Genomic DNA, 13,747 nt, shown 5'->3' with positions numbered 1-13,747 from the left:
TGTCACTGAACTGATAATCTTATTTATATAATTATTAATGGTAAGCTATTTCTTGCTGCTAGGTTATGGGGAATCTAAAGCTTTTCAATATTCTTAAAATGGCTAAAGGAAATCATATATCATTGACTTTATTTTTGCTTTAGTAGTATTTCTGTAGAAAATACTATGGGCTCAAATGTGTCATAAAATTACTCTCAAGAATCCAACAGATAGAAAATTCTGCCTTTCCATAGCTTTGTCTGCATTTAATTCTCATACTTTTATAAGGATTTACTTGTGAACAAATGGATAAAACAATCATTTAGGTCAGTATTGATGACTAATATATTCATCTTCTATAGAAATCAGATTGACATCATTATTAAGATGTTGCATAAAGGAGAGTTTACTAGGGTCAGTAGGTATTCCAAATTATTCATTAAACGAAAAATTGCTAAGCACTATCCTACAATGGTCACACAGAGATAAAAAGTTCCTACTACAAGGTATTAATCTGCTGGACAGGCAGAATATATGATACGGTACAGATTTTAGTATAAGATGTTTTGAGCGTCCCATTTCAGGTAGTCTAAATAGCCTCATCGCTTCACTTGTGTATAACTATCAGTCAGAAGCACAGCTACTAGGACATGTGTTTATATTTAAGAGATTTGACTTTATGCTCTCGTGGGAGCTGGTTAAGCAGTCTCTGTAAGCTCTTAATCTTTGTTTCTAATGAAGGAGCTTGACATGCATGGAGCGGGCATTTAAGAAGGGAAGATAGATGTGAAGTGGGAGAGGGTAGGAACAAGTGGAAACTACAAGCACAGACTGAAACCCTTGTCCATTTTTATTACCTCTGATCTTCATGGTATGATGGTCCTGCAAAACCCGAGGCCCTTCCTAATCCTGGTTCAAAGGTTAGAGAAGCTTAAGGATGACCCAAGGAGAGAAGTTGGGAAGTTAGAGCCCTGCCTGCTAATACTGCTGGATCAACAGGTCAGCAGCAACGTGGATAAGCCACAAAGTAGTTCCTGCTTGGCACCTGCAAAGGCAGCCAGGCATGTGGCAGTCAGCCCTCAAGCCAGTCACTTCAGACAAAAGAGCTTCACCTGGGACTCCTTAGAAGGCCACTGGATTCGAGTAGAGACTGACAGTGTGCCCCATAGTTTCCAGAACCAGGCAGTGACATCCTGTATTCACACAGCACTGCAACATGCTGTGGGTAAGCAACACGATGTTCTGCCACCTGGACATTATTATAGTGGCCAGCTGTAGAGCACATGCTGCTCCTTTTGGACAAGAATGTGCTAGAAGAGTTTGTTTATCTATGTGCAAGGACTGGGGTGTCACAACCCAAAGTGAAGCCAGTCAGGAGTGAGATGGAGGTAATAAGCTGAGCAGGGATTTTAGAGGCAAAACTCCAAAGTATAGTACCAAATCTCTACCTTCTGAATATCAGTTTATATATACACTGTGCATAGCTCAGTCAGTAAAGAATCTGCCTGCAATGCAGGAGACCCAAGTTCGATTCCTGGGTCGGGAAGATCCCCTGGAGAAGGAAATGGCAACCCACTCCAGTACTCTTGCCTAGAGAATCCCATGGCCGGAGGAGCCTGGCAGGCTACAGTCCCATGGGGTCGCAAGAGTCAAACACAACTTAGCGACTACACCACCACCACCATGTGTATAATGGGAAGTTGCTGTATAACAGGGAGCTCAGGCCAGTGCTCAGTGACAACATAGAAGGGGGGTGGGGAGGGGTCAGGAGGGTAGTTCCAGAGACGGGGGTATATGTATACTTACAGCTGATTCATGTTGTACGGCAGAAACCAACACAATATTGTAAAGCACTTATCCTCCAGTTAATTTTTTTTTTATTTCTTTGTGATGGTTGTGGTTTAGTACATACAAATTGGTTGTGTGGTAATTGGTTGTGTAACCTCAAATTAAACATTGGAAAACCAATTATTTTTTAAATATTTGATATGAAAAGGTCAAATTGATTTGAAGTATGTTTGTGTTAGCAAAAGATTGCATGTCAGTGAAAAAAGGGAAATGTTAGATTCTTTTGTTGTAAGTTTTATAATGACCATAAGAATAATTTATAATCAATGATAATACAAATCAAGATCTTTCTAATCAAGTGGCCAGTGACCTAGTTCACTGGTTATTCTTAGTATCACTCTGGTGGGATAACCAGATAAGTTTCCTGATTTGCTGAAATATGAAGTAGACAATATCACTTGTGGTATAATCTATCCAGAAATATTTCACCCGAGTCTATCAAGACTTAAGATGTAAATTCTAGTTTCCAGGAAATGCAGGAGGTAGAGGAACAAGATGAACAAGAGTCCCTTGGACTGCAAGGAGATCAAACCAATCAATCCTAAAGAAAATCAATCCTGAATGTTCACTGGAAGGGCTGATGCTAAAACTGAAGCTCCAATATTTTGGCCACCCGATGCAAAAATCCAGCTCATTGGAAAAGACCCTGATGCTGGAAAAGATTGAAGGCAGGAGAAGAAGGGGACAACAGAGGATAAGATGGTTGGATGGCATCACTGACTCAATGGACATGAGTTTGAGCAAACTCCGGGAGATGGTGAAGGACAGGGAAGCCTGGTGTGCTGCAATCCATCTGGTCACAAAGAGTCAGACATGACTGAGCGACTGAACCACAGCAGCCTCTAACCCACAGAAACTGAAGGAAGAAATGTGTATTGTTTTAAGCTTCTATATTTGTGATATTTGTTATACTGCAATAGAAAACTGATAGATTAAGGATCCCTACCACTTCAATCTGGTTTGCTTTTTTCTGATTCACTCACTGTGAGTTCCCTTTCAGGGGGCCTGATCCAATTTCCTACCTTGATGCAGGCTTTAGGTTTCCTGACCTCATACAAGGCCTGTAGACCCAATCTTCAGGTCACCAAAAGTTGGCTCTTCCTATAAACAGCAGCTCCAGGTCTCAACTCTCTGATTTTTGAGGATTTCCAACATCTAGTTCAGCCATGCATTTAAAAATATATATATATATTTTTAATTGGAGGATAACTGCTTTATAATATTGTACTGGTTTCTGCCATATGTCAACATGAATCAGCCACATGTATACATAAGTTCCTTCCTTCTTGAACCTCACTACCATGTTCCACCCCTTCCCACCCCTCTAGATTGTCACAGAGCACTGGATTGAGCTCCCTGTGTCACACAGTAAATTCCCACTGGCTATCTATTTTACTTATCAGTCATGCATTTTTAAATTGTGTGCTTTAAGTCACTTCAATATTGTGCAACCTTCTGGACTGTAGCCTGCCAGCTTCCTATGTCTATGAGATTCTCCAGGCAAGAATACTTGGGTGGGTTGTCATGCCCTCCTCCAGAGCATCTTCCCAACCCAGAGATTGAACCCATGTCTCTTATGTCTCCTGTATTGGCAGGTGGGTTCTTTACCAGCTGAGCTACCAGGGAGCCCTTTTTATCACTAGCACCACCTTAAACTATGGTGTTTCAAATGTTTTATCCAGCCTTTGTTGGTGTTCTTTAACAAGAGGATCTCTTTAAAGATCTAATCTGCTGTACTTCTAGGGATTTCCATTTACTCTTTAACTCACTGAAGTCTTACTCTCCACCACTGTCATACCCCAAGCTGCTTTAGCAAAGAGATCAGGATCTCTTCATTTCTAAATCCGATCAACTCTTTCCAGTCCTCATCTTAATCAACCTCTCTCTCTGCAGCATCTGGCACTCTTCAGTTGAGTTCAGTCTCATTCGTGTCCGACTCTTTGCAACCCCATGGACTGTAGCACGCCAGGCCTCCCTGTCCATCACCAACTCCAGGAGCTTACTGAAACTCATATCAATAGAGTCGGTGATGCCATACAACCATCTCATCCTCTGTCGTTCCCTTCTGCCTTCAGTCATTCCCAGCATCAAGGTCTTTTTAAATGAGTCAGTTCTTAGCATTAGGTGGCCAAAGTATTGGAGTTTCAGCGTCAGTCCTTCCAGTGAATATTCAGTACTGATATCCTTTAGATGGACTGGTTGGATCTCCTTGCAGTCCAAGGGACTCTCAAGGGTCTCCTCCAACACCACAGTTCAAAAGCATCAATTCTTCGGTGCTCACAGCTTTTCCTTCTTTTCCTCCCTGGTCCCTACATTTGCTATTACTGCTGTCACTGTGTCCTCTCAATTTCCGTAACTGACTCCAGGTTTTTTTTTCTTAAAAGATTTTTTTTGTTAATTTACTTTTACATTTTTGGCTATGCTGGGTCTTTGTTGCTGTGCTGGCTTTTCTCTAGTTTCAGGGAGTGGGGGCTACTCTCTAGTTGTGCTCGGGTTTCTCATTTCGGTGGCTTCTGTTGTGGAGCAGGGGCGCTCGCGAGTGTGGGCTTCAGCAGTTGCAGCACGTGGGCTCTAGTGCACAGACTTAATAGTAGTGGCATACGGGCTTAGTTGCTCTACAGCACGTGGGATCCTCCCAAATCAGGGATTGAACCTGTGTCTCCTGCATTGGCAGGTAGACTCTTTACCAGCAAGTCACTAAGGAAGCCCCTCCACTTTTTCTGACTCCCTCTTAAGTGGTGGTGTTCCTCAGAGTTCTTGGAATGTTTTATTCTCATTCTACAAACTGTTCCTGGATAATCTTATCCACCCCCGTGGCTTCTACTGTCACGTGTATGCTGATGGCTTCCTAATCTATATCCCAAGTTGTATTAGCCAGGATAAGTCAACTGAGGTAAGAAACTGCCCCAAAATCTCAGTAGTGTAATGTGGAAAAGTTTACTTCTTGCTCACACAGAATCCACTCTAGGTCCAGGTGACCCACCGGAGAAACTATCCTCCTTATAGTGACTCGGTGATCCACTTTAGAGCTTTCAACCTTATCTTCTCATCACAAAATCTCTGTGATCACCCTGAAGGGGAAGGGATCAGAGGAGGTCTTCCTTCAGTAATTAAACGCTTCAACTAAAAGGGAACTACGTCACTTTCATCGGTCCATTGCAATTGCAATTGCATTGCAGTTTCATTCGTCCAAATGCAAGTGCAATACTTGCATTTCGCTGAACATCACAAACATGATAAAGCATGTCTTTGCTCACATGGTCCCTCTGCCTGGAATACACTTCTTTCCTCTGTCTGCCTAGAAAATGTGATTCATCTTCCAAGAAGCAACTCAAACATCATCTCCTCTATGATGCTTTTCTTGACACCCACTTCCCCTCCTTATTGTGTGACCAGAGCTTATCACATGGTACTACTAAACCTAAGAGGGTCTGTGCCAGGAGAGATCTAGTTTGGGGTGAGAACTAACACTCTCTACCACACAGCTCTGGATCTTTTGTGAGCCCCTGACCTGTGCATCCAACTACCCTCTTGACATGGCTCAGTAGTATAATCCACAAGCACCCTAGCTCAATGTGTTCAAAGGTAAGCTCATTGTATATGTCCAGTCCTACACTCACCTTCTATATTCTCACCATTAATTGGTGATTCAAGACAGAAACCTGGAAGTTATCTTGAGCTCTCTCCCCCTTACCTTTCTCTCACAACTAGAAAAAGATTAGATTCATCACCTTTCTGCCCTGCCTCCTCTTCCCCAAGGCCAGTGTCTCCGATTAGATCATCCTTGTTTCTCACCTGGAACTCTGCCATACTAAAGGACTCCCTGCCCCCTGTCTGGCCCGCACAAGTCCCTCCTACACTCTATTGCCCAAACCAGAATGTGATCATGTTTCATCCTTCAGCAGTCTCTCCATTGTCTCCAAGGAAAATCTGTTTAAGACCCTCTATCATGGGGCCTTGCGCTTCCTCTACAGTCTTTCTTTTAACATTCCCCCACTGGAAAAAGATTCCACCCACTCTCAATCTCTGTAACATCAGCAATGATGAAATACTTGCATTTTGCAGAACATCACAAACATGATAAAGCATGTCTTTGCTCACATGTTCCCTCTGCCTGGAATACGCTTCCTTCCTCTGTCTGCCTAGAAAATGTGATTCATCTTTCAAGAAGCAACTCAAACATCATCTCTATGATGCTTTTCTTGACACCCACTTCCCCTCCTTATTGTGTGACCTGAGCCTTTTCTCTTGAGTCCCACTCCATCCTGTATGTCTGACACAGCTTATTTCCTTGTCTCTTTCTTTACCCACAGTTTATTTTATTTAATGTGATACAATCTTCCTTATAGGTCATGTTTGGAATTCACACAAGAATTCCAAAATCTTTAGTTATTCTTTATTAATACTTAAAATATACTTTTTGCTTGGATTTAAAGACCTCCACAGTATATCTCAAGTCTATCTACACAACTATTTTCTGTCTCTCCTCTCTCTTAAACCTTGCTGATGGCCCAGAAATTCATCACTCAAAGCCCAGCAAGCAGTCCTTGGGTTGGGAACTTCCTCACACCGTCCATTTCTTCTCCCCCAATCATGTTCCAGGTCTCCCTGCTCGCAGCCTTGCCTGATCCCGCCTGCCCTGCCAGCTCTTCCCTTCTCCCACGCCTGCGAGTTACTCAGCCCTCTCCTGGAACTGTCTTCCCCAGGCTCTCTGCCCAACCAGCTCGTTCCCATCCTCTGGTTCTCAGGGTAAATATCACTCCTTGGACAGGAATTCCTGGGTCATCCATTTTATCCAAAGACATCCTCCCATCACTGACTCCCCAGCATGGCACTCTGTTTGTTTCCCTCATGTCCCTGAACACAATCCGTAATCAATCTGTTATTTCCTTTTCTATTGTTACTCTTCTCAGTTAGACAGTAGGCCTCATGAGCTTTCCTGCCTTCTCTCTAAAACACCCAGAGCACATGGCCCATTGTGTCTATTTAATGTTTATACTTATTATTTTATGGGTAAATGTTTACAAGTAAATGATCCACCTTCCCTTTGAAGCAATCTCCATGCCATATAAATAAATACATAAATTTTACTTATTTATTTATTTTGGCCTGTACTGGATTTTCACTGTTGCACACAGTTGTGTTGAGCAGGGGCTACACTTCCTTGTGGTGTGTGTACTTCTCATTGTGGTGGCTTCTCTTGTTACAGAGCGTGAGGCTCTAGTTTGTGTGAGCTTCAGTAGTTGTAGCACCTGGGCTCAGTAGTTGCAGTTCCCAGGCTCTAGAGTGCAGGCTCAGGAGTTGCGATCCACAAGCTTAGTTGCCACGCAGCATGTGGGATTTTCCCAACCCAAGGATTGAACCCATGTCTCCTGTTTTGGCTGGCAGATTCTTTGTCACTAAGCCACTGGGGAAGCTGGCGATTTCCATGGTTTCAGAACACTTAAAAATCTGTCTAGTCTGCACTTAACACCATTTGCTTTTCATTTTTCTCTATCAACCTTACTTCCTTGGCTGGAATAAACGAGATTATGACATGCTTGATGACAATTGTAATGTCACACCACTGTGATCCCCACAACATCTGACGTGGTGGTTCCATATTCAATTAATACTTAATTAGAAATAAACTTGTCTTATCCCCCCAATGCTCTGGCATTCATGTGTCAAAAGATATAAAATTCTCTGCTTGTGGAATGAAAAAAAATACAGTTTGCCACAAACAGGAAGTTGGCCCTTGAGTATAGACAAGATCTTTGCGACACACAGCTTGATGGTGGCAGTGGCAGTAATCACTGTTTCATCATTCTGAGAAACAGGAATGATAACAGAAGCAGCAAGTGAAAAGCTCTGTCTTAGACAATGACATCTTACAACTGGACTTTGTCTTAAAAGGTAAACGCATTTACCCCATCTTTTAATATAGATGAAATAATCACCAAAACAAAATGTTAATCTAATTTTTACTGGTTTCAGTTACTTTTTTTAACCTTATCTGGTCGGGGAAATGTTGTACGTGAATGGCTGCATTTAGTTGGTGGATTTTATGGTAATCAGTAAGATTCTCCAATGCTGGACAAAACGTGAAAAAGTATGTATATAGAGTACTGTTTCTATTTTAATTTATGTTTCTGTCAAATGTTTGGAGTGTTGTTTTCAAAGGGTATATGCTTCCTGTTTTTTTCAGCATGGATTCATAACTAGCGTGGATTCATTAACTATTTCCCTGTGGCAACGTGTGAAGCTTTGTCTTTCAGGATGGGGGGACCCAGCTTTTGTTTTAGGTGACTGTGCTAACATTTCTTTGGGGTGGTTGTAAATTCAGAACCAGTCGTGGGAAGGTTAAGATTTTATGGAAACCTATGATCCTCCCCAGTTATACGGTCTAGTACAAATTCATAGGATAAATTCATACTATGATTAGTGCAAACACATATTTCAATATTTAAAAAACACTACATAAATTTTACAGTACTCTACAAAGAATACTGTTGACTTTTTGTTTATTTTCATTATGTTTAATTATGTTGCCTTTTATTTTTTATTGGAATATAATTGCTTTACAATATTGTGATGGTTTCTGCTGTACAACATGGTGAATCGGCAATATGTACACATACATCCCCTCCTTCTTGGTAACTGACTTTTAAATTAGAAAAGGAGCAAAAAGTGCTGGAAAATTTGTTACCCCTATGGATTCTGCTATGGATGATGGTCTTTCTATCCCTATGGCTCAGAATTCTCACCAAATTTCCCTATGGCATCTTTCTTGTTATCCTAGATTACATGATCTTTAAAAGTTTGTTTGATTGTAAGGCATTTGATTATTTTGCTGTTGTAACTGGTACATAGCAATGAGGTGTCCTTCTCCCAGTCTTTCCCTATATCCAAGGACTCAGAAATTAATTTACTTTTGACAGCTGAATAATTAAGTACAAATAATTGATGTCATTTATTATCTAAATAAATAACCTTAAAATACAGTAGTTATAGCAGAATTAAAAATCCTTCTCATGGGTTTGTCTAAGTATGTAGTAAAATTGTGGCCTCCTAAAATTGTTTGTTATTTTATTTTGTTTAAAGTAGAAATAATTTTTATCAACAGGCAGGAAACTAGAAAAGCAAGCTATAGTACATAGTTACAACAGAAAGACCTATCACCACTCAGAGGCTTATAGAAATTTTCCGTGAAATAGGAAAATGTTTATGATGAAACACTTAGTTAGAAAAGAAAAAGAGATATGAAGAAGTATCTCAACTAGCTTTTAAAAGATGCATGGAAGTACAACAAAAAGGAAATACACTAAAATATTAACAATGGATAGTGGAAGTTTGAGTGATTTTACTTTTCTGCTTTTAGGTACTCTATACTTTTTTGTACAAATAAATAAAAGAGGGGAAATACAGAAAGTTTAACATGAAAGAACCATAGCTTATATAAAGACGTTGTCACGCTTGAAAAGATAATATATGAACAAAATAGAAGCGTCTGATGCAGGACCTCCAAGAGCAAGTTAGTTTGCCCAGCACTGCTAGGGAAGACCGAAGCCAATGCATCAGACCTACGTGACAGTCAAAATCATCGATTCTGCTTCTTTCATACTTCAATTTGATGTTTATCAATAAAAATTATGGTTTTAATAGGCTTTCTCATACATTTTGATGAAATGCACTAGCTATACAAACATGTTTCTTATGTTATTCTAGTTCATACATTAGTCTCCTATGAGCTGGTTGGTATGAGTCTGTTCTGGAACATTCAGTCAATTCTTGATGCCCTGATGAGATCAAATGTATGGACCTACAGAGCTGAGGCCTGCCTGCTGAACTGCTGTCCTCACACTGTGAAGTTTGGGATCACTGACCTCACAAGAACACCCTCCGACCATTTGCCTCTTTGATTAAGATCACAATCTCAGAATTGGCCCCTCTGCCTCCTCTCTTTTCCAAGCTTTCTAAGACCTACCTTTTTTTTTAATTCTCAGGGGAAGGCAACATGGGAACTCAAATGTCCAAACCTGAACCAAACGATAGTAAGTCTGCAACAGAACCCATTACTTGCCTCGATGCTGAGTTCAGATGGACTGGAATCACGGACACTGTGCTGAAGGGTTGTCAGGGGATGGTATTTCTGAAGTTGGAAGAATCAGATGCAGGCTCTAATGCCAAGAAGAGTGGAAATGGGAAACAGGGAGAACTATCTGATCCTCCAAATATGAGTAAAGGGAGTCTCTGTGCTCAACATTAGACCATCTTGGTAGTTTGAGAGCCTGGCTCACTTTCCTTGAGTGTGAGCATGCTCAGTCATTCAGTAATGTCTGACTCTTTGCAACCCCATGGACTGTAGCCCGCCAGGCTCCTCTGTCCATGGGATTCTCCAGGCAAGAATTCTGGAGTGGGGTGCCATTTCTTCCTCCAGGGGAATCTTCCTGACCTAGGGACTGAAGCAGTGTCTCCTGCTTTGGCAGTAAAATTCTTTAGCATTGAGCCACCAGAAAAGTTCCTTCACCAAGGCTGCCTTTGGCTGCTGCTGCAGCTGCTGCTGCTAAGTCGCTTCAGTCATGTCCGACTCTATGCGACCCCATAGACGGCAGCCCACCAGGCTCCCCCATCCCTGGGATTCTCCAGGCAAGAACACTGGAGTGGGTTGCCATTTCCTTCCCCTAGTCACTGTTAATAGCTGCCCTAAAAAACAAATGAACCAAAAAAAGGCAGCGATTTCTAAGGTCATATGCCCTAGGACTTCAGGAAATGCTAGTTCTAGGTATCACTTTTGGTCTTTAACCCCTGGCCTTGAGATTCTCTGCTTAAGTCCCAGGGAGCATATGTCTCTAGGTCTCATTAAAATCTTTGAGAGAGAGCCCTGAAATGTTATTACAGGGACATATGGGAACTGCAGAAACACTAGGCTCTCCTTTCACTTGTGTATCTGATTATTGTTTAAGCTCCTGATCTAGTTTTCATGTTAAAAAATACAGGCTCTAAGAAACAATGTTCCCTTCTCTTACAGAGCTGTAGCCCCCATGGTTAAACTCCACTGGTTGCTTGGATAAGGGGGAGCACGTGGGGACCCTTGGGCTGGAGAAGATGTGGCCGATGCAGTAATCCCCTTTGTATTCTTTCACAGAGGGACCAGGCACCCACCCCAGCACAGCCTCGGCAGTGACCTCCGCACCTTGCCTCTCTGGCCACCCCAGGTAAGCAAGAAATGCCTCCCATTTCCTCTCATACCACATGGCATTTGATTCTGAGTTGACCACTTTGCCTTATGGACTTGGAGAGGGAGGTCTGGGGAGCAGGGGCCAGAAACAGCAGTAGTAGTAAATCAGTATTTTACCTTCAGAGTGCGGCTCTTAATCTAGGGTCCCCCATGCCTCAAGAGACTCATGAAGCCCCTAAACTTATAAAATTTGCTATGTGCAGTCCTATGAACATTTTTAAGGGGGAACAGAGCCCGCAGCTTTTACTGACACCTCAAATGGATCTAGAACCTGAAAGCCAAAAGTTGAAAACTGGGGGTGGAGATTGCAAGATGACTAACCAGTGTGAAAGCTATTCCAGAGGTTTACCCCTAGGTGGAAAGGGTTACCCTCTTGTCGTAAGGCCTTCAAAAAGTCCCTCGGGTCATGTTCCCTTTCTTCTCCACAACAGCAAAGAACATTTGGTCTTAGCCTTTTTTGCTGGGGTTATACTGACACTGCTGCTGATGGCCTTTGTCTTCCTCATCATAAAGAGCTGCAGAAAATGTAAGTCTCCAAGAGCTGAGACAGCCCTTCTTTCTCTGCCATCGAGAACAGTAATAGAGAATAGCTTTGAGGGGAGTAAATCAGACAGAGCCCATGCTATCCACAGATCAAGGACTTGAACCCCTTCACTTCTCTCCCGGCCCTCTTCATCCTCCACCCTTCCCACCTCCAGCACCTCCCCCTCTACCCTGTCCCTTCACCCAAGATTAAAGAAAGAAGCTTCTAATTCCTCCAGGCCCCATGGGTGAGACTTGTTCCTCTTCTTCCTGGCACTTGCAGCAGGTCATTCCAGTCCCCAGACCCTGGATCCTCCTTCAGATCATCCAGCCAAGGTAAGACAGCCACTCTGTTTCCTGGATATGGAGGCCTGATGCCACTGGGCACCTGATTCTTTGAAGGGTCTTCTGATTTCTTTGGGTCTTCTCTCACCCAAGCTTTCAAGTTGCTTTTAAATGTCACTTGCTAATAAGAGACACCTTCCTCCAAATCGAACTGACTCATTCCTCCTCTTCCTTCCTCCTCTGCAGCTTTCATCCTCAGAGGAGGTACTTACCTATGCCAGCATGATTTTCAAAGCCCCCGAAGAAAACAGCGATCACCTGACCAAGAGTGTACAGAATGCTGTACACTTGGATCCTGTTGTCTATGCTCAGGTTAAAGTGACAAACTCACCTTGCCTCTCCAGTGAGGCTTGAGTCCAGTTCCTTTTGTCTCACCTCCATCTTCATCCATCACTTTCCATTTTAACAAATTTTGGACTACGACCAGAAGAAACCACAGCTGGAGCTGTCTGGGTGTGCTCGGACAATGCTAGTCACCAGTTTAAAGACCAAGGGTTAATCTTTTCCTGACCTGAGAAAAGATCTATGGCCCTCCCACTTGGACCAACAGCCTGTTAGACTGTTGAGAGCTGAGCCTACCTCCCCTGTCACCTTCTGAAAAGTGTGATACAGAGCTCACAGCACCAAGAGTGTTCCCTTGGCATCATTGATCTACTTGGGAAGAGTCAACCAAATGAACAATCCAGGTTGGATTACAAATAAAAGCAAACTCTGCAACGCTGACTCCTTCTCCATCATTGCTGTGTCTTTCCCCATCTCCTCTAGAGGTGCAGAGCTCATCCACAGCCAGAAAAGCCGAATGAAAGTGGTGGTACTCGGAACTCAGGATCGATTGGGGTCCAAATCGCAAACTCTACCACTAACTAACGTCCTTCAGTCATTGGGGCAAGTATGCTAAACTTTTGAAGCTTCAATTTCCTCATCTTGAAAACAGAACTAATAACACATCTCCTAGTGTAAAAATCAATGAGATATCGTTAAGAACTCTGTACATCCCAGAGCACTACACAAAATAAGGTCCCTGTTGGATAAAGCACTATTCAAATGAGGATGTCCATCTCCTTGCTATAGCATAAGAGATATGCCTAACAACAGTATAGGGGAACTAAAAATTGATCTAAATGTTAGCCCTCTCCCCTGCCAAATTCCAATGGATAACCCCATAGGTGGTCCTAGTAAAAATATCAATAAGATTACTTTTTACTAGGTAAGATTATTCTAAATTTCCTTTGTAAGCCATAAACAAGAAAGATCATTCATAAAAGTAAGCAAATAAAAGATGGGAAGGCTGACCTGAACAGCTGAGAGTACTGTTTTATTAAGAATGGCTAATTAAAACATGTTAATGGTTTATGAGTGAAAAAATAAAGGGATAAAATATAAAGACCAGAAATAGACCAAAAATTCCACAAGAGGAAATTTAGAGTATGATGAAGTTGGTGTATCAAATCATTTGGGGAAAATTATTCATAAATGGTGTTGAGAAAATTAGGTAGTCATGAAGGTGAAAATAAGATCAGATCTGTATCTTACTCCTTTTTTTCAAAATTCCAGATATGTCAAAAATTTTACTAAAAAAATCATAAAAGTACTAGAAGTAAATATGGGAGAACTTTGGAAAACAACAAAGTGAAGTATGCCTCTGAATACATGACACATGGTCAATAAAACAGAAAGGACTGGTTAACCTGACTTACAAAGTACCGTTCAAAAGACAAATGGCAAGCTGGAAAAATACTTGCAGAGCATCTCATAGACAAAGGGCTGATTTTCTCAACAAATATAAGTTCCTATAAATCAATAAGGAAAAAAATCAACAGCTCAATAGAAAAG

The 13,747-nt window shown here is 41.9% G+C and overlaps 1 protein-coding gene across 2 annotated transcripts; it reads left to right on the top strand.

Moving 5' to 3' along the window:
* Positions 1 to 84: 84 nt before the first annotated feature.
* Positions 85 to 13,178, top strand: C3H1orf162 (chromosome 3 C1orf162 homolog). Of its 2 annotated transcripts, none has more exons than XM_014481420.2 (6): positions 85 to 7,722; positions 9,813 to 9,860; positions 10,955 to 11,024; positions 11,479 to 11,573; positions 11,809 to 11,905; positions 12,101 to 13,178. In XM_014481420.2, exons 2-6 carry the CDS (start codon positions 9,824 to 9,826, stop codon positions 12,138 to 12,140), a joined length of 339 nt encoding a protein of 112 aa, XP_014336906.1. In that variant the 5' UTR covers positions 85 to 7,722; positions 9,813 to 9,823; the 3' UTR covers positions 12,141 to 13,178. The 2 variants fall into 2 exon arrangements, with proteins under 2 accessions (XP_014336906.1, XP_014336905.1); XM_014481419.2 differs by having other exon boundaries at positions 5,178 to 7,722; positions 11,853 to 11,905.
* The last annotated feature ends 569 nt before the right edge of the window (positions 13,179 to 13,747 follow it).

Source organism: Bos mutus, chromosome 3, assembly GCF_027580195.1.
Source record: "Bos mutus isolate GX-2022 chromosome 3, NWIPB_WYAK_1.1, whole genome shotgun sequence".
NCBI classification, from domain to species: Eukaryota; Metazoa; Chordata; class Mammalia; order Artiodactyla; family Bovidae; genus Bos; species Bos mutus.
This window is presented reverse-complemented; position numbering and strand designations above follow the sequence as displayed.